The 18,487-nt window shown below is 37.2% G+C and overlaps 1 protein-coding gene across 2 annotated transcripts in view; it reads right to left on the bottom strand.

The window, feature by feature from the left end:
- Window positions 1-17,407, bottom strand: part of LOC149139776 (uncharacterized) — a 219,281-nt gene extending 201,874 nt beyond the window's left edge. For both annotated transcript variants that reach the window (XM_089446915.1, XM_089446916.1), the window contains exon 1: window positions 16,963-17,407. In XM_089446915.1, the coding sequence (XP_089303041.1) occupies window positions 16,963-17,086 (124 nt within the window). In that variant the 5' untranslated portion in view covers window positions 17,087-17,407. The remainder of the gene's footprint in view (window positions 1-16,962) is intronic.
- Window positions 17,408-18,487: the final 1,080 nt, after the last annotated feature.

Raw genomic sequence — 18,487 nt, 5'->3', positions numbered from 1 at the left:
TAAATCCAAGAGTAAATGCATCTTCAGGGTTTCTTTTCCAAATACATACCTTTCCATCAAAGAACGCTACTTTGAAGCCTTTATCTTCCATTGCAGAAATAGACATCGGGTTCTTCTTCAAATCAGGTACATGCAACACTTCTTGTAGATGAATGGTTTGACCTTGATTCAAGTGAAGAGTAACAGTACTTATCCCTTCAAAGGGGTAGGTGGCATTATCTCCAAGTATGATCTCCAAATTAGTCTTCTTTTCAACCAAATTTGAGAGGGCTTCCTTGTACCTAGTGACATGCCTTGAGGCTCCACTATCGATCAACCAATGATCCAAAGTATCCGAAGGAGAGGCAGTAGCTAGAGCAGAAATAAGATAAAACTCATTTTGTTATTCTACAACATTGCTTTCATCATACCTGTTATTTCTTGTCTTTTTGGGAGGCCAACCATTTCCTTTTCGAGCAGTGGGAGCATTCCTCTTTCCTTTGTTGTTGAACTTGTTGTTCCTTTGATTGCCATTGCCTTTGAAATTGTTGTTGTTGTTGTCAATGTCCCTTGGAGTATTGTTCTTGTGAGGACACTCTCTAGCATAGTGGCCGAACCTATTGCAATTGTAGCACCATCAACATCGGGCATAAGCTTGTCTGTCAGAGGTTCATCTTGTTTTCCTGCAGCATCATCATTGTCCTTCCTTGGAATGGCAAGATCTTTGGCTTTTATAAGGACAATATCTTCATCAAAGGTGACATCACGACTTACTTTCACGTCTCTTTGACGACATACATAGATTTTATATGCTTTCAAATTTTCACTGTAGCCAACAAATACACCCTTGTTCACAAAAGCTTCCAACTTGTTCCTTTTTTCTTTAGGCACATGAAAATACACAGAACAACCAAATATTCTAAAATGAGAAACATCAAGTTTCTTACCAGTGAAAACTTCCTTGGGTGTCTTGAAATCCAATGCTTGATGCGGGCTCCTATTTTGAACATACACAACAGTGTTGGCAACTTCTCCCCATAAGAACTTCGGTAGACCTTGATCATGGAGCATGGCATGGGTGGCTTCCATGATTGTTCGATTCTTCCTTTCAGTAACACCATTTTGCTCAGGAGTGTATGGAACAGTTGTCTCCCTGTTAATGCTAGCCTCTCTGCAAAAGTCATTACATTCATTTGATTCATGTTCGGTTCCATTGTCGGTCCTTAATATTTTGATCTTCTTCCCTGTTTGATTTTCCACCAATGATTTGAAAGAGCAGAACCATTTGAACACTTCATCCTTCTTCTTAAAGAAATAGATCCATGTTTTGCAAGAGAAGTCGTCCATAAAGATTGCATAATATAGGTATCCTCCCAACGATGTTACAGGCAACATACTAGATAGATCGAAAGGGACCAATTGAAGAATATCGGTAGTCTTGCTTTCACTAGAAGGGCATGGTACCCTTATAAGTTTCCCAGTTGCACAACCCTGACAAACACCTTAATGGTTCATATTGAATTCGAGCATAATGTAACCATATTCCTTACCCCAGGTAAGGCTTTGTAATGTAAGTGGGCAAACCTCCAGTGCCATAGTTCAAATTGAAGAGAAGTATCGCTTGCCAAAGCTCCCAATGAACTTCCTCCAAACTTATAGAGACCATCAACACCCCAACAGTCTGCGTTTTGCACCACATTATTTATTAAATGATGCACTTGGACCAGCATACCCCAAGCAATTTAGCAGTATATATGAGTTTTGGCAACTAGTCTAAGGCCCAGATGAGGTTTGTCTCACCCCTTCAGACATGGGAGGGCTAACACCATCCTTTGAGCCCTCAATGTTGGAGCAGAATTAGTCTATTATATCACCAGGAGACCCATGAGACCCCTTTTGTGCCCCAAACACAACAATGGGGTCCACAGGATTATTTGCATAGAGATTTAAGGGCCAGCCTCTAGATCCGGATTTTTGGAGTCGTCTACACTCAACTTAGCATTGGAGGAGCCCAACGCATGCCCTCGAGGGCCTACACATGCATAACGTCATCATTTTGACCTCTTTTGTGAGTTATTTCTTATGTTTTACATTGGCTATGAGGTTGGCTTGTAAACCCCCCTAGTTTTTCCCATCATTTTATAACTTGAAGGGGCTTTTAGGCTAAATTAGACATCATTAGACATGTATAAATTGGAGATAGACCTTTTCATTCTCTCATCATCATCACTTGGAGAATTCAGGCCTCATAAGAGAATTCGTACTTGTTCCTTCTTGGTTATTGGAGATTCTTGGAATGCATTTTAATGTTGGAAGCAATTTTGGATTGTCTATGGACCTATTTCTTTAGTGAGCAGATGGATATGCTACATGCTAAGTTGAAGGAAACGTTGGAAAAGGGTCTGTTTCCGGCCGAAAACGAAATGGAAACAAGGAAACTCGTACTGTACGGCCTGTAAACTTGTTTCCGGTCGTACTGGCCCGTTTCTCGAGGAGGAAACGTGGCCAGTATGGCCGGATGGATATACTACATACTAAGTTGAAGGAAACGTTGGAGAAGGGTCCATTTCCGGCCGGAAATGAAATGGAAACAAGGAAACTCGTACTGTACGGCCTGGAAACTCGTTTCCGATCGTACTGGCCCGTTTCTTGAGGAGGAAATGTGGCCAGTACGGCCGGAAACGAGTTTCCAAGCCGTACGACGGAGTTTCCTCTTCTAACTTGCCTTTTGCTTATAATTTTTTTTTATTTTTTCGCTTCTAATTTTTTATTGGGCGACTAAAATATCTTATGGATGCTTCTAGATGCCTCTCAAGTTATAAAAAAGAGGATTTTGAGTGGGGCAGACTAATGTTCAAGCCTATGACCCTAGTGTTGATATGCAGTTCATGGTAATGTTAAATTCTTAAAGTAAAAGTGACATTCTCCTTTATTTTTCATTTTCATCCTTTTACTTAAATTTTTAACATTACCATGAAATGACTCAGGATGTTTGAAAGTGGTTTCACCCTCATTGGATATCATATGGAGAAAGTAAAATTTTAGATCTCACTCAAAATCCAGCAAACTTATCTGTTTTTCAGGATTTCAGGATTGGGGGGATCGCAATGTTTCCATTGGATTTAGCCATGTACTAGGGTATGGAACTTGTATTTAATCAAGAGAACCAACCCCTCTATGCAGGGTAGACTCCCAATAATCAAGAGCACGTAGGGTACTAGGGTATGGAACTTGTATTTAATCAAGAGCACTAAGGTCGTTCGACTATGTAGGAGGAGACTCCAAATCAAGCACGAGACAAGAAATTAGAAATTTCTCGTAGCTGATTTTGGATATTGCTATTTTCATTATGTGATCATTCATGAGTAAATGTGATGTAAATTTAGAGCCTTATAGTTTATGCATTGACAATTGACAATTTAATCATAATGTAATAAATTAGAATGTATCATATATGCTTTACGATTGCACATTATTTCTTAAATGTCCTAATATAATTAATATATATATTATGTTTCCCCGCTTCCAAAATTTGGGGGGGGGGGGGGCTCACATTTCGTACCCGTGCCCGTTTCGGAAACTCATACCCGTTTCCCCGTTTTGTGTAACTTAGACTACTTGTTATCTTGTAAGTGCCTATTGTTGAAGATTATCGTTTTGAATTTATCTAATGTATGGAATTGTTGCTTCTAGATTATGCATGATTGTGCCCTAATTTGTTGAAAATAAATTTTAATGGATATGTAGTTGAGAAATGCATATGGAACTCATCGTATAACATGTAATGAATGTTCCTAGTGGAGGAATTTTTATAACTCTCCATCAAACTACATTTGCCTTAGTAGTGGGTAAATGTTGGAAGTTAAAACCAAGGGCAACAAATTTTGGCCTCCTTAGCAACAAATTTGGCTTCTCTATCACATCCTTGACTCCATATGCCTAAAAGACAAGGCACTAGTCCAAGTCTTTGGTGACCATCTCAAAATTTTGTCCTTAAATCCGGTCCTTTTAAGGCTAGAGAGAAAATCTACAGCTTAGGGTGAAATTTTAGGGAGGAGATTTTTGGTGGCTTGAGAGCCTAAACATCAAGAGGTAGGCCTTGGCTACGTGACCTATCATTTTGGTGGGCATCCACTCAAATTTCATCCATAAAATCTCTTGCCCCAAGTGTTGCCCTAAGAGGGAAACCCTAATTTCTTCTCCCTCAACTTGGGGACTTTCTTGAGGGTTTCACGAGCATTGGAATAGCTGATTATCTTTGCAAGATACCCTTTCTCTTTGTTCTTGACCTTGTGAATACGTGACCTATCATTTTGGTGGGCATCCACTCAAATTTCATCCATAAAACCTCTTGCCCTAAGTGTTGCCCTAAGAGGGAAACCCTAATTTCTTCTCCCTCAACTTGGGGACTTTCTTGAGGGTTTCACGAGCATTGGAATAGCTGATTATCTTTGCAAGATACCCTTTCTCTTTGTTCTTGACCTTGTGAATACCTGTCAATGTCGAAAAACCTCAAAACCCTAGGTATTGAACCTTGATTTCTAGGGCTTTTCTTAGACAGTGTTTTGCTTCCTTGAAGCCTTGAGCCATTATTGAGTCTCTCTCTTGAATGAGCTCTAGCTTAATCACTTGTGCCTTATACTTAGCATATCCATTTAAAGTGATCTCCCTCTTACCGGGACTCCTCCCATCAGCGAAGTCCGTAAAGAGAAAGGGGTTTTGGCTGAGGTGACATTGGGCCTCTACCTCATTGTTATCACTTTTTCTAGCTTTTGTCTTCTAGGGTTTCCCTCTCCAAGGCCTGCTACATTTTTTGGTAATAAGTCCTATGATAAAAAAGTCATTACAAATAAAAGCTAAAAGTCAAAAGGAGGAAAGATGGAGGTGGAAATATGAAATAGAAAAAAATTTAACACCTAGAAATTTCAAAGAAACTCCAAATTGGAAACTAGGAGATTAATCCCAATAAAACCAACTTGTGGCAAAAAACATAAGAGGAAAGGAAATAAAAACATTATTTATTACAAATAATTTGTTTGGCATTTTGATGTTTAACCATTTTATCTTGAAGGCCTATTCTCATTTTAGTTATGACAAAAGTTAAGTTGCCAAGGTCAATTGCCTTTGATCCACAAAAAGCTTGTTAGCAAAATGTAATTCCAAGACATTGAATAAGAGTCTTCTTATATACAAGAGTAACTTTTCCCTAGGTTTTCTTTTAGCCAACTAGGGTTTTATCCCAAATCTTTCCTTTTGCATTCAATAATGGAAACAAAACTATAATAATCTAAGTTAATTTTTGCCCTAGGGTTTCCTAGAGTACTAGAGTCTTCAAAGCATCTCCCCCTTTTAATACAATCGCAAGTTCAAAATAATCAGTGTACTCCTCAATGAACAGTGTTATATTTTTCAATGATATAACAAACTGAGCAAAACAACATAGCATTCAATGTTTTTAAAAACCATCAATCAGTGAGATAATAAACCCAGTAATACATCAGCTACAATGAAATGACACGATGTTTACATATTCATACACAATGTGACCCACGTTCATAACCCAATATAATGACACCCTAACCATACCCAAATTTTGTCATTTACAAAATCTTATGTGGCTTCTATTTAATCAAATTCCTGAGTTAGTTTCTAAACTAAATTTTTGCCTCGGATCACTCATGTGTCCTCTAACGTGTCTCCTCAAACGCCCATTTATTCTACTTCAAGTTCGCATCCACTTCAGGACCTCGGCTTTGTGGAGTTGTCCTCCAATAACTCTGCGAATTACCCAAGAGAAATGATTGGTAACTTCAGCCTGGTCCCCTACAGGAATTCTGCAAATAATTTTGGAGGTATAAACTAGGTCTTCACAAGGTTGTTTGGATTGATATGGGGACCTTTTCAAAATACCTTGACCAAACACGGTACTAATTTAGGAATTTCGATTGCCACAAGAAACTCGAACAATACAAACCTTATGGATGTTCTTTGTCTACCTGAAGGAGCTTATTCATGCTATAGAACCCTCAAAAAACACACAAAACGGTTTGTCATCCAACAAACTTACCACCCGAAATAAATGTCTAGCTCCAATATAACTTCAACCTGTTAAGGACTTTCCAAACCTGACGACCCTCATTTTGTACAGACCTCGGCTTCAAGGAGTAATGCATAGTCTTTAGGTGCTTCCCACAGAACTTCGATGTTGCTCAAAAGTTAATCACGAAGAGAGCCTCTCAAATTAAGCTTGCTTTGCCACCATACTATGCTGCTCCTCAAATAGAAGATAACTTGTGCCAAAACCAATAGAAAATAGAAGAAATAAAGAGAAGTTTATCAACTATGGTGGAAACTTTCACCACCGAAATTAATAGGATAAAAGGGACCTTAAAATTCTCTGAGCCTTGAGCTCAAAGAAAATCAGAGATAATTGATAAAATCGAATGATGATCCAAATGAATTCAACCCTCTTGTATTTATAGATTTCTAAGGGGGGATTCTCTCATTAGTTGATTGATTAAAGTTCACATCAAACCCCAACTTTGGGATTCTTGGCCTAATTGCCCTAAAACTTGCCCAAACATTGGGTATTTGGGAGATTCCCCCTTTATCAAGGACTATAGCCTACGGGGGTCGATAGGCTACTTCTTCTCTTAAGCGAATAATTTCTCGAGAACGTTACATCTTCACATTCAACACACATGCAACGTAATGGCCCTTGGATATGTTGGTAGGAATCCACAAGGCTTGTCTTGAATACTTAGGAAGTACATGTCTAATACTAGCAAGCATTATCACACCTCAAGCCAAGAACAAAGAGGATAGCAATAAGCACATGCAAATAACTCTTTGAAGTTCAAGGATAAAGTTGGTACACAAATACCAAAGGAATGAACTAAATACAAGGACAAGAGGACCAAACCATTTTAATATGGACCTTATTGTGACAGCCCCTTTGCTAATCCCTCTTGTAAACATTATTATGAATTTTAAATTCATGTAAATACTGTGGAAAATGTAATACAATGATTGGTTGAGGAGAGGACACAGATTTAGAGCTTTACGGGAGAAGTTGCTGGCAGAATTGCTTGGGGAAATGATCAAACTCAAAGGTGCATTTAATATGTCACTTATCTCCTGTGGAAATTTCAGACAAGTCATGTATAGTCATTTCAAGGTTGTATGGACACTTGTGCACAAGGACGGGGGTTGTCAAGCTCTCATGGAATGTGTGCATGGTCAACAAGCAAGGGGATGGTGCATACCTCACTAGAGACAAAAAAAGGAAGCAAGCAACGAAGAGGCAAGACGCATTGAGGAGACACAAATAGCAGGTGGCGAAGAGGCTCTGGATTACTGTGTTCTTGATCAGATGGAGACTTGGTCCTCTAGATTCTAGATTTTTGGTTAAACAAGTGGAGGCCCAACTCTCTAGATTCCCATGGAGGCTATCAGGTGGAACATATAGTGTGCTACGGGTTCCTATAGGAGACAGGTGGAGGCACTGTGGTTTTAGATTCCTAAAGTGCAAAGTGGGTGGAGATGTCTGGATCTCTGGATTCCTATAGTGTTGTGGGTGGAGCACTATCACTCTGGATTCCCTAAACTGGTTGTGGAGTGGAGTTGTAGCAATTCTGGATTCTCTAAACCTGGTGTGGAGTGGAACTTTAGATGCTTTGGATTCCCTTATTGGTTGTGTTGGGTGGAGAGACCGTGTGCTTTGGATTCTTGTATGCCAAGTGGAGACATTGTGGATATTGGATTCCCATGTGAATGTGCATATGACTGGAGTTGATACCCCTTCAACACTTCACTACTCAAGCTCTGAATCTAGCTCGCAGGTGGTTATTTGCAAGAAAGATTGCAGTGCAAGTTAACCTACAGTGGATAGGAGAGTCAAAGTCCCTCCTCTAGTTGCCATTATCTTTGTACAAGTAAAATAAGTGTTTATTTTCATGTAAATACTTGTATTATGAATGACCGATAATTATCTACTGTAACATTCAAGTAATAAGGTTTGTTCATCATAAAGCCAGGGTCACTGTCCATTGAATGCGTTATGGTGATTATGAATTTTCTGAGCTAGGTGGATTTAATCTTGTTGAATCATTATAAGAGAGTCCATGTATTCATGCCTATTGGTATAGAGTAATCAAGAATTATTTTGTTATCTTATATTCATTTATTTATCCTTTGTGGGTAGGATTATGAATTGGGCAGCTATCCTATATGAGCATGGTGTTTATAGGAATGCTTGAATCATGAGGTTTTGGCATTCTTGGCTTTTTGCATGGTTGCTTGATAGGTCCCTAAATGGTGATCTGAGACTGTTATGAAACCAGCTCACAAAAAGATAGAAAAGAGAGATCAACGCCTTAGAATTCAGCCCCTTCGAGGGGGCAACCTCCTTTACATTACACAAATGAGCAATTCTTAGATGATACCAATGACAAAACCTCCTTTCTATATATAGGAGTCTAAGGAGTCACAATATAACCCAGCCGACCTAACAATAATAATATAAAGCCACAAAAATAACAATAGAGGGATTCTATGGGGCACAGTAGTAACAATATGGGGACAATAGGGGCACAACAATATTAATAAGGGATACAACTACAATAGTAATGGGGTAATCACTAGTATTATAGGGACCCAAAAGAGACCACCTAGGACTGTCTATTTTAGCTCTAGCATTAGTTCTCTTTATATTTTGAAGGTCTAGGCAGATCACTGTTGTGGCCTTGTTGCAGGTCTCATTACTAGTGTGATTTAAGTATTGTGTATATGAGGTAGATCTAGCTGAGAAGGTGTTGAAATCTCTGTATAATTATAATAATTGATGTGCTTGCACTGTCATGCTCGTCTAGGTAATGTGATGATTATTGATGTCGCTATATGGTATTGGTTGAGTGGCTTTTGAGAGAAATGTTTAGCTGTGTTGGAATGCAAAATATTGTAATGAAATGTGTTGTGAGTGAGGTGATGTGGCGGAAGCCATTTATTAGTTGATTGAGGGAGGGAATAACCTTATAATGTAAATGTCCATACCTTCTATGCCATAGTTCAATGGGATTGACTTCCAAGTGAACTAGGGATTTAGGAGATGGTGTTATGATTCTATATAGACTTCCTTCACGTACTCCAATAACCCTAGCTTTATTGATGCTTGAATCTTTTCCCCAAGCCAGAACTTTTCCATCTACAAAAGCAATTCTATCACCTTTATCTTCTAAGCGAGAAATTGAAAGTAAATTCTTTTTCAAACCTAGAACATAAAGTATATTGTTGAGATGTAACTTTGCTCCATTGTCCAACTTCAAAGAAGTCAATCACAGGTCTTTAACAGCATAGCTTTTGTTGTCTCCCAATTCCACTACATGAGAAGATTGTTCATTTAATAGAGTGTGAAGTTGTTTGTTATCTCCTGTCATGTGCGTTGATGCTCCACTATCAATAATCCATGCATTGTCATCATTGAGTGAACCTGTGAGTGCAACCAAGAACCCTTTGCTTTTGACCTTATTGAATAAGTTGTAGATGATTCTTTTGATCAGCGTCCTGCAATATTGAATCCCATTTTCAAGTATTTTATCATAGAGGGAGTAACTTTTCCTTTCAAGCCAATAGAGTGATCTCCAACCTTTCTTGACTGTAGCCCTGATACCATGTTGAGAAATCAATGCTAGTATAATTAGGGTTTGAATTCTCTTTCTTCATAATTACTTGTGCATTATGTTGGCTTCTTTTACTTCTTTATTATATTCTATTTCATCAAGCAATTACCAAATTATGTCTGTATGAAGATCACAAGAACAAGAGACACAAGATGTAGGCAATCAACCAGGGCAAAACCCCTATTTAGGGGAAAACCCAGTCAAACTTCTTCCTTCGGTAGTTAAGACGAGATAATCCAAGACTCTTCGAACTAGACAATATACTTTATCACAATATACTCTATTACCTTTATCTTCTAAGCAAGAAATTGAAAGTAAATTATTTTTCAAACCTAGAACATAGAGTATATTGTTGAGATGTAGCTTTTCTCCATTGTCCAGCTTCAAAGAAGTTGATCACAGGCCTTTAACAACATAGCTTTTGTTGTCTCCCAATTCCACTACATGAGAAGATTGTTCCTTTGATAGAGTGTGAAGTTGTTTGTTATCTCTTGTCATGTGCCTTGATGCTCCACTATCGATAATCCATGCATTGTCATCATTGAGTGAACCTGTGAGTGTAGCCAAGAACCCTTTGCTTTTGACCTCATTGAATCCCATTTTCAAGTATTTTATCATAGAGGGAGTAACTTTTCCTTTCAAGCCAATAGAGTGATCTCCAATCTTTCTTGACCTTAGCTCTGATACCATGTTGAGAAATCAATGCTAGTAGAATTAGGGTTTGATTTCTCTTTCTTGATAATTACTTGTGAATTATGTTGGCTTCTTTTACTTCTTTATTATATTATCTTTCATCAAGCAATTACCAAATTATGTGTGTATGAAGATCACAAGAACAAGAGACAAGAGATGTAGGCACTCAGCCAAGGAAAAACCCCTATTTTGGGGAAAACCCAGTCAAACTTCTTCCCTCATTAGTTAAGACGAGATAATCCAAGACTCTTCGACCTAGACACAGACTTCCTCCAACCACCAAGTCAACCCTTCCTTCCAGCAACTTCAATCTAGATCTTCGACCCAGCAAATCCAAAATTTCGACCTTCCCAGCAGCAAAATTTCAACCTAGCAAATCCAAAACTTCAACCTTCCTAGCAACGGAACTTCGAACCAACAAATAGCCTAGTAACTTCGCATAAGAGAGAGAGAGAGAGAGCCCAAATACTTTGACTTGTTCTTCTTATGCAATTCTTCCTTCGTCTCCTTGAACTTCGCACTTTTTTGCACTTCCTTCTTGTGTATCGAACTTGTTGTGTTGGTGAGCAAATAGATCGAACTGCACTTGTATATATAGCCTCTTCTATGGGTCGAATTGTCCTCTTGTATGTTGGCTTCGTCAGGCAAGGGCCGACTTGGTGTGGAGGTGACAAATTACATATTTGACTTAATAATAATTCTTTTTACATGATTCAAAAGCACAAGAAGGGTCTCATTAAATGGACAATGACTCTAATGACTCAATATGAAACCTAGAAGTCCTCAAGGGGGACTTTGACCTGTAAGATGATGACCCAAGCATGAAACCTGTGCTTTAATAAGTCATTGTAGTAATAATAATTTTTTCTTTTTCATTCTTTGATAAACACATTTCATAATGACTCAAATATGAAGACCGAAACTAGTTACATTCTTCAACAATTTCTGCATGGCTTTGAAAAGGATTTGAAACAAAAACAACTTTAGCAAAACAAGAAGGAATGATAAAAAATTCTTCTAATGCATTTGTACTACTTACATAATAATGTTCATGTAAAACAAAATAAGTTTTTATGACAAAATAATAATTAGATAGAAACTTATTAATTTAATAGAAAAACAATAGTAATATTATGAAAAATGCATCATAAATTTTATTACAAAACCATGTATATCAATAATTAGATATCATGGAGCCAACAAGCATTAAACAAGCTCATATTATCAAGGAAAGCTAGAATGCCCTCTTTATTTCCAAGCTTAGAAATCTCTAATTCTTTCCTAAGAATGCCCTCTTTAATTCCAAGCTTAGGAATATCTAAATATTTCCTAAGAATCCCCTCTTTAATTCCAAGCTTAGGAATCACTAAATCTTTCCTAAGAATGTGATTCCTACCTAAATTCACATTTCCATTTTTGAAATAAAAGTTCAAAATTCTCCCAAGTTGAACAAAGTAGCCACCTCATGAAAGGTTTCCAAACAACATCATTTCCATAAGGAAATCCATGTTTGTCTAATCATGTCCCACATACTAGTGCGTACTCATTGGATCATATATTATTCCCCAAAAAAGAACACCTTTCCAATGAAGACAAGCAACAAAAAGGAAATTGTCTTCAACCTCAAACCATATCCAAAACACTCTAACAACAATGCAAATTTACAAAGCAAACTTAGATTTTTCAGGTCATCCATTTGTAAGGTTGGTCTAATGCAATCTATTCATTACCACTAAGTGTTGGTAAGAACCAACCACCCAAGTACTCTAGACATAAATGAAGAATGGCAATTCTAAATACCTTAATCTTTTCTGATCCATTTTCTTTCTCATCCTAAATGCTCCACTTCTTCTTAAGACAATTTACAATGAGAAGAGTTGTTAGTTCTTTAAAATAAAGCTCCTTGATTCTATAGTCCATCATAGATTCCCTTGAGACCATTTTCAATATTTCTAAATCCATCATAGATTCCCTTAAGACCATTTTCAATATTTCTAAACACACCCATGAGCATCCAAAATTAGCTTGAAAGAGCTATTGTTTGGAATCATTCAACATCGTGAAATGCAAGCAAGTCGGTCCACAACCTAAATCCTTTGAGACCAATTTAAGAGATCTCCATGATACCCATTTACCTAAATCCTTTTTCTATAAATATCATTGTGCAAAACCCTTTCCTCACCAATTGTTTTGCAACAAAGGAAGGAATTAAACCAAATTACTCTATCTCCAAAGGCAAAGGCAAAGTTCATTATACAACCAAGCCTAAATTACATCAATAATCTACAAAGTCCCAAGGCAACTAATTGGATGTTAACAACCAATATTGCCAAATCCTTTTGTGAAAACACAAACCAAAAATTTCAAAATCTTTGGTAGCACCAACTATGTCATAAATACCATAGGGGTCAATTGCCACTTACATGTATAGAAACTTGAATGCAATGACAAAAAAAAGTGTCTCCCACACTGCACTCCAACTCAAGTCCTACACAATCCATTTAGCTACCAACTTCATACATATCAATTAAACCAAGCCCTTTATCCCTTCCCTCTTGGTCAAAGTGAAAATATCCCAACAAACAAATGGAAAGCCCCTTTTCACACCCAATTTTCCCATAGAAAATGTTAAAGAAGCATTTCCATCTACCTATAACTTGAAGAAAAGAGATGGAACAAATAAAGTACATGACTTGTAACCAAGATCCAGTCCAATATGGTGATATGGTCTACAAGAGCATTGGTCTTGACAAGCCCACATTTGAAGCTTGACTTCAATTTTGCACAAGATCTAGTCCCACGAAGCCTTTAAATTCCACAAGGGAAACCCAAATAACAAATTAAGTGCCTTGGTTGAAATATTTTCCATTTTACATTAAGTTAAGAAGGAAAGTCTCCCTGCCATATGATAAAAGCTTCAATATTTTCAAGCCTGAGCAGTTTTCTCAACTGGTTATTGCTAACGTCATTAGACATTGGGCTAGTCACGTGCCAACAAGTACTTGATTTGAATCCCCTGGGTGAGGCGTATTATTCTACATCGACAAGTTTATGAGGTATGCCATCTTCAAATGTGGGAATCATCCATTGGATTTCCCTGTGAAATTTTCCTTTGGAAAAAAGAGCCTTGGTGTTCTCCTCTCTCCCAATTGCTCAAACACCATTAGCAAAAATCTCCAAACAATGTAATGTGCCTTCAACAAGGTTCAAGAGACTCCAACGTGAGGCTTCAGTGGTCAAAAAAATCAACACTTAATAACTAATCTCCATTAGGAAGAAAGATGTCTTGAATTTGACCTTGCACTCAAGCAATTTCAAGAAGGTATACTAATGCATCAACACAATAACCTATAAGTAGAAGGCCAAAGGAGAGGCTTGTTTGATGGAGGAATGAAGCGAAATCACTTTCGATAATTGACGAATCCATTAACACAAACCTTCATTGAAGCAATTATGAAGAGAGTTCTTACAATCCTACTAAAGTCTAGCCAGAACTTGAGAACGAAATCCCACTCGGTTTTATTTGATCGCATGTGCTATCAAAATTGATCTTCAAGAAAAGAACCTTTTCGATAGTGTCTCCATTTCTCCTTCAAGACCACCCCAAATCGTAATAAGATCATCTAGTGTAAAACAACCTTTAATCCGATTAAACAATTTAAGTAGTATTATTGTTTATTCAGTCACCAAGAACTTTAGCTAACACTTTGTCAAAGACGTTAAACAAAGTAACAGGCGTGCATTACGTGTTCTTTATGTGCCTTGCTTCCAAAGCAAAGCCTCATGACACATCTTAAAAAGATCACCATCAATTGCAAGCCAAATAACTAAATACAACTCACAAAATGCATAAAAAGGGCTATTGGACTTAACAATGTTGTGTATAAGAGAAATCCTTTCATCCCTGGAGGCACTTACACATTCCATGACATAAGACTAAAATTCATGGGCACGCTTCATCATGTTCCTACTAAAGGATATAAAATCCATTACTCCTTATTAACTTGCTTGTCTTGGAAACAATTTGTAAGGAACATGTATATAAAGTGTCTAAAGACAATGGGCCTAACTAGGATCTTTGTCCGCTCTATTAACTTCATATACACAAATATAGGTTTAAAATTAAAAGACGAGTCATCAAATCCCTCTAAGATTTTTCCTACTGAAACAAAGGATGGCATTGGATTCCTATGCTCTGCCATCTTTCTTTGAACTAGATTCCACACTTTCCCTGCCTGCTAAGACTGACTCTTTTACCAAATATTTTAGCATCCTTTAAATGTTGTCTACATTTATAGTCCTTGCCTGGCATAGCCCAACTACGCTCTCCATTATTATCAAGACTACAGTCTTGTTGATCTACTTGTTTTCTTGTTTAAAATGCCATGCAACGTATCTTCATGTCCTTGAGCAACATTAACAAAGCCAAAAGCTACACAAATATAGCACTTCTCAAGCCCCCAAGAGGATTTTAATGCCAATCATAAGGCTACCGATCAATATAGGTTATATTGGTGAACATAAAACCATTAATACTAAGGCATTGAATCTCCATGGGAAAGTAGTGCGTAAATATAGTGTTAGCTAAGGCAACCAAAATAAGAGAAATGAGTAGTATAAATTTAGTGAGGAAAGATGACCTAACAACATGGAAGCAATTGAAATTGACACTAAAGATACTATCCCCCATTTCAGATATTATTACTTACACCATCCACACAAATTGACTTGAGATTCCCATATCTATATTCAACTATAGTACAAATCTTAGTACTTTAAATGCATTTGAACACATATACTTCACAATTTATAGGAAATTACATAATTGGCCTTTTTCCCAATTTGGAATAGATATTTCTCCATTGATTGGAAGCACGTAGTTCTACAAAGCATCCATCTTGTGACAAGTTGATGTCACAAGGGGGAATACGATGCCAATGACATGGGTACCTTGTTTAAGACTCTAGTTTGGTATTTTCATCAAGAAAACATGCCCATAGGTGAAAAGTCTCGAATTCCATTCTCACTCAACGTTCCTACATTGTAACAGGGCTATTTTCACAAATATAAGATACTAATCACGTGGGTACCTTGCCAAAGACCTTAGTTTGGCCTTTTGGTTAGGGACACATGCTCGCAAGCAAAAGGTCTCAATTTCCTACCCTATATTAATCTTGTACTTGAATATTTTGGATAGACCTTAAAGTGAATGCACATCTACACCTCACAAACCCTTGATTTTCTCTTGAACCATGCAGCCTTGCATTTTATCCATGCGAAGATTAAGTCCTTCCCGCTAACCCAACACTAAAGGTAATTATAAGCACATCAATTAGAAAGCTTCTTACCTAAACACCAATAACGGTTCTTTTCTCATGATATACAGTAACGCTGTAACAGTTATACACTCCTTTTACTAACAAAATAACATGAAGTTGAGACAAAGGAAAAAATAACTTGGGATTGCCACATTGAACTCTGGGTAGATAGGCTAAATAACCCCATCAGTTTAGTATTTGCAACAAACCATAACGGTTCTTCTCATTGAATCCCAATGGCTGTGGAACTATGAGGCAGGATTCAACTAGGCGTTGGATTATAACTAACCAAACAATTGCTGGATTTGGTGAAATTTGGATGAACTTGGAACTTTGGTTTTAGACATAATATTGTTGTTTGGTGATGAGCTAACAATTGCTTGATTTGGTGAATTTTGGATGAACTTGGAACTTTTGTTTTAGACATAATATTGTTGTTTGGTCATGAGCTTCTGATCTAGCTCTCGAGTCCCATCCTCAGCTAGCAACAGCTACACTACTGTTGTAACACAAACAATGGTGCAGCTTATGTTACCAGAAACAGGAAGTGGTTCGAGAAACTGAGCTCGAGGGCTTTGTGTGATGATAATCTCAAATACAGCCCGCTCCCAGAGTATGTTGTGCATGTAAAATTGATTGGTTATATCGTAATCTAGTGTCAAGATGAGAACAGGAAAAAGAAACAAATCCCCTGGCCAGATTTCAAGTAAAGTCTGCTTTAGCAAATTTGTGTGTTGAGATCCTCTAAGTGTCAAAACTATTTCTAATATGACCACATCTCTCATACGCCGCGAATCACATTATCGACATACTTTTCTATATTTTCAAGTATTCTACGAATATAATGCTCAAACCGCATCACACTCTCAGCATATTTTCGAGTATTCTGTGAACTTAATTCTCAAGCTGTACACGCTTCGTTTAAACTCAGCTAACTGTGTGTTCAACTGAGGAAGACGATCACGTTGACTCGAACGGCTATTTTTCCTCGTGTTGCTGTTTCCTTGGTACGAGTCTCTTCTTGTCACCACGGCGTTGGTTTCTAGACTTCTTTGAAACCCTGATAATGTTATAATTCTGAAGGCAAAAGGGCCACAAAACTTGTGGCGGAGAATTATAAGCAAAGTGTTATGTCGAACTTAAGCTCCACAACACAGACCGCTAAAATTTAGCTCACATCACTGTGCAATCGAAGCTACCCACAACAAACAAGTTTCGTGGAAACAATAATAATTCTGGGCTCCAACAAAAAGCAAGACATTTAAAAGAAAAGGTAAGGACTGAGAAGTGCATACCAACGGAGACGCCGATATCTGTGTCCGCGACCTGGTTCTTCCTGAGCTTGCGCTCCAGGTGCGCTGCGATCCATATGGTGCCAAGAGGCCCTTTCTTAGCTAATATGAACTGCGAATAAAACATATTTACAGCCTTCGAACCCTAGCAAGCTTCAAGCATCCGCAAAAGCCTGTCGCTTTTTTAACAGTAAATTTTCCTGGGGAGAGTTTCGATCTGGCGACATCAGCAACGGCCTTGCTTCTTTAATCGAGGAGAAGGAATTTGTGAGAATTCGGCAGCCTGTATTTCTGTAGATCCTGACATCGAAAACCGGCTAAGAACTCTGATCACTCCAAAGTCGTCGACCCCAGCGTTCCCCTTCTGACCCGAATTACGCGGACTCCAAAACATTTGAAATCCACTTCAATGTCCGCTATTAATTCCGCCCGCGTTTGAAATCTCGCACGCCATTGGACGGCATGAACTTTGCTTAACGACCAAGCATGTTCGAGGTCGTTAACGAATGCGCATGTCCGGAAGCGCTGAGCAAAGTTCTCGGAGAGAGAAAAGCTTTGGTCCCCTGAAGTTCACGGCAGGATAAATGTTAGGTGGGCTGAACTTCACGCTGGGTTCACTGTGAGGACAAATTGTAATTATCCATGAACTGTCACGGAAACTTCCAATAAAAAGGCTACAAAGTGAGATTACAGCAGGAGCTTGAACTTTTTATTATGGTGTGAATGTTTTAATAAACCTGAAGTTACTTTAATTAATTTTAATAACATTATTTTCGCATGTTAACAGAGAAAAATAAAAGAAATTAAAATATAAATTTAATTGATGATGAATTATATTAATTGGTTTGAAATTTTTATTTAAATTATAAATTTAAAAAGTGTGAAGCAAAATAAATTTACAGTAATATAATTTTTATAAAAAAGATGTGATAAATATAATTATTTAATAATATAATTAATTAATTTGAAGTGCGGAATATGAAAAATTAAGTATTTAACCTTGAATACATTTGAAGTTATTTCAATGATTATGAAAATCATATTTGTCATTAAAATTTATAAATAAAAATAAATTAGGTGAGTGTTTAATAAATTTGGAATTATTTTAATAAATAATATACAAAGAGAATATAAAAGTGTAATTGGATTGTTTTATATTTTGGTTTTTTAAGTAGAATTTAAATATATAATTTTTAAAAAGATTGTGGGTTTTTGTTATTTAAAATGTATTTTTGAATGTATTATTTAAATATGTTATGTTTTGTAGTTTTTGGTGAGAATCGAGCAAAAAAAATTAGCCAAAACTTCTTTTTTTGTTTAAAATGGGTTTTTGATTGCATATATAGATTCAACATCGTGAAAAACACTTGGCCCTAGAATCATGGAGAGCTTACAACTCAAAATTGTAATAACAAGAAATCACTACCGGATTTTGGGCAAATTAGACCAGAAAATATGCCTCAAAACCCTCCAAAACCTAAAATAGATAGACTTCAACATTTTTGAATGTATAAATGAGTTCAACTCC

Source organism: Pinus tabuliformis, chromosome X, assembly GCF_031772625.1.
Source record: "Pinus tabuliformis cultivar Carrire ecotype Pingquan chromosome X, CPIR1, whole genome shotgun sequence".
In the NCBI taxonomy this organism is placed as follows: domain Eukaryota; kingdom Viridiplantae; phylum Streptophyta; class Pinopsida; order Pinales; family Pinaceae; genus Pinus; species Pinus tabuliformis.
The sequence above is the reverse complement of the archived record's forward strand: the minus strand, read 5'-3'. Positions and strand labels throughout refer to the sequence as shown.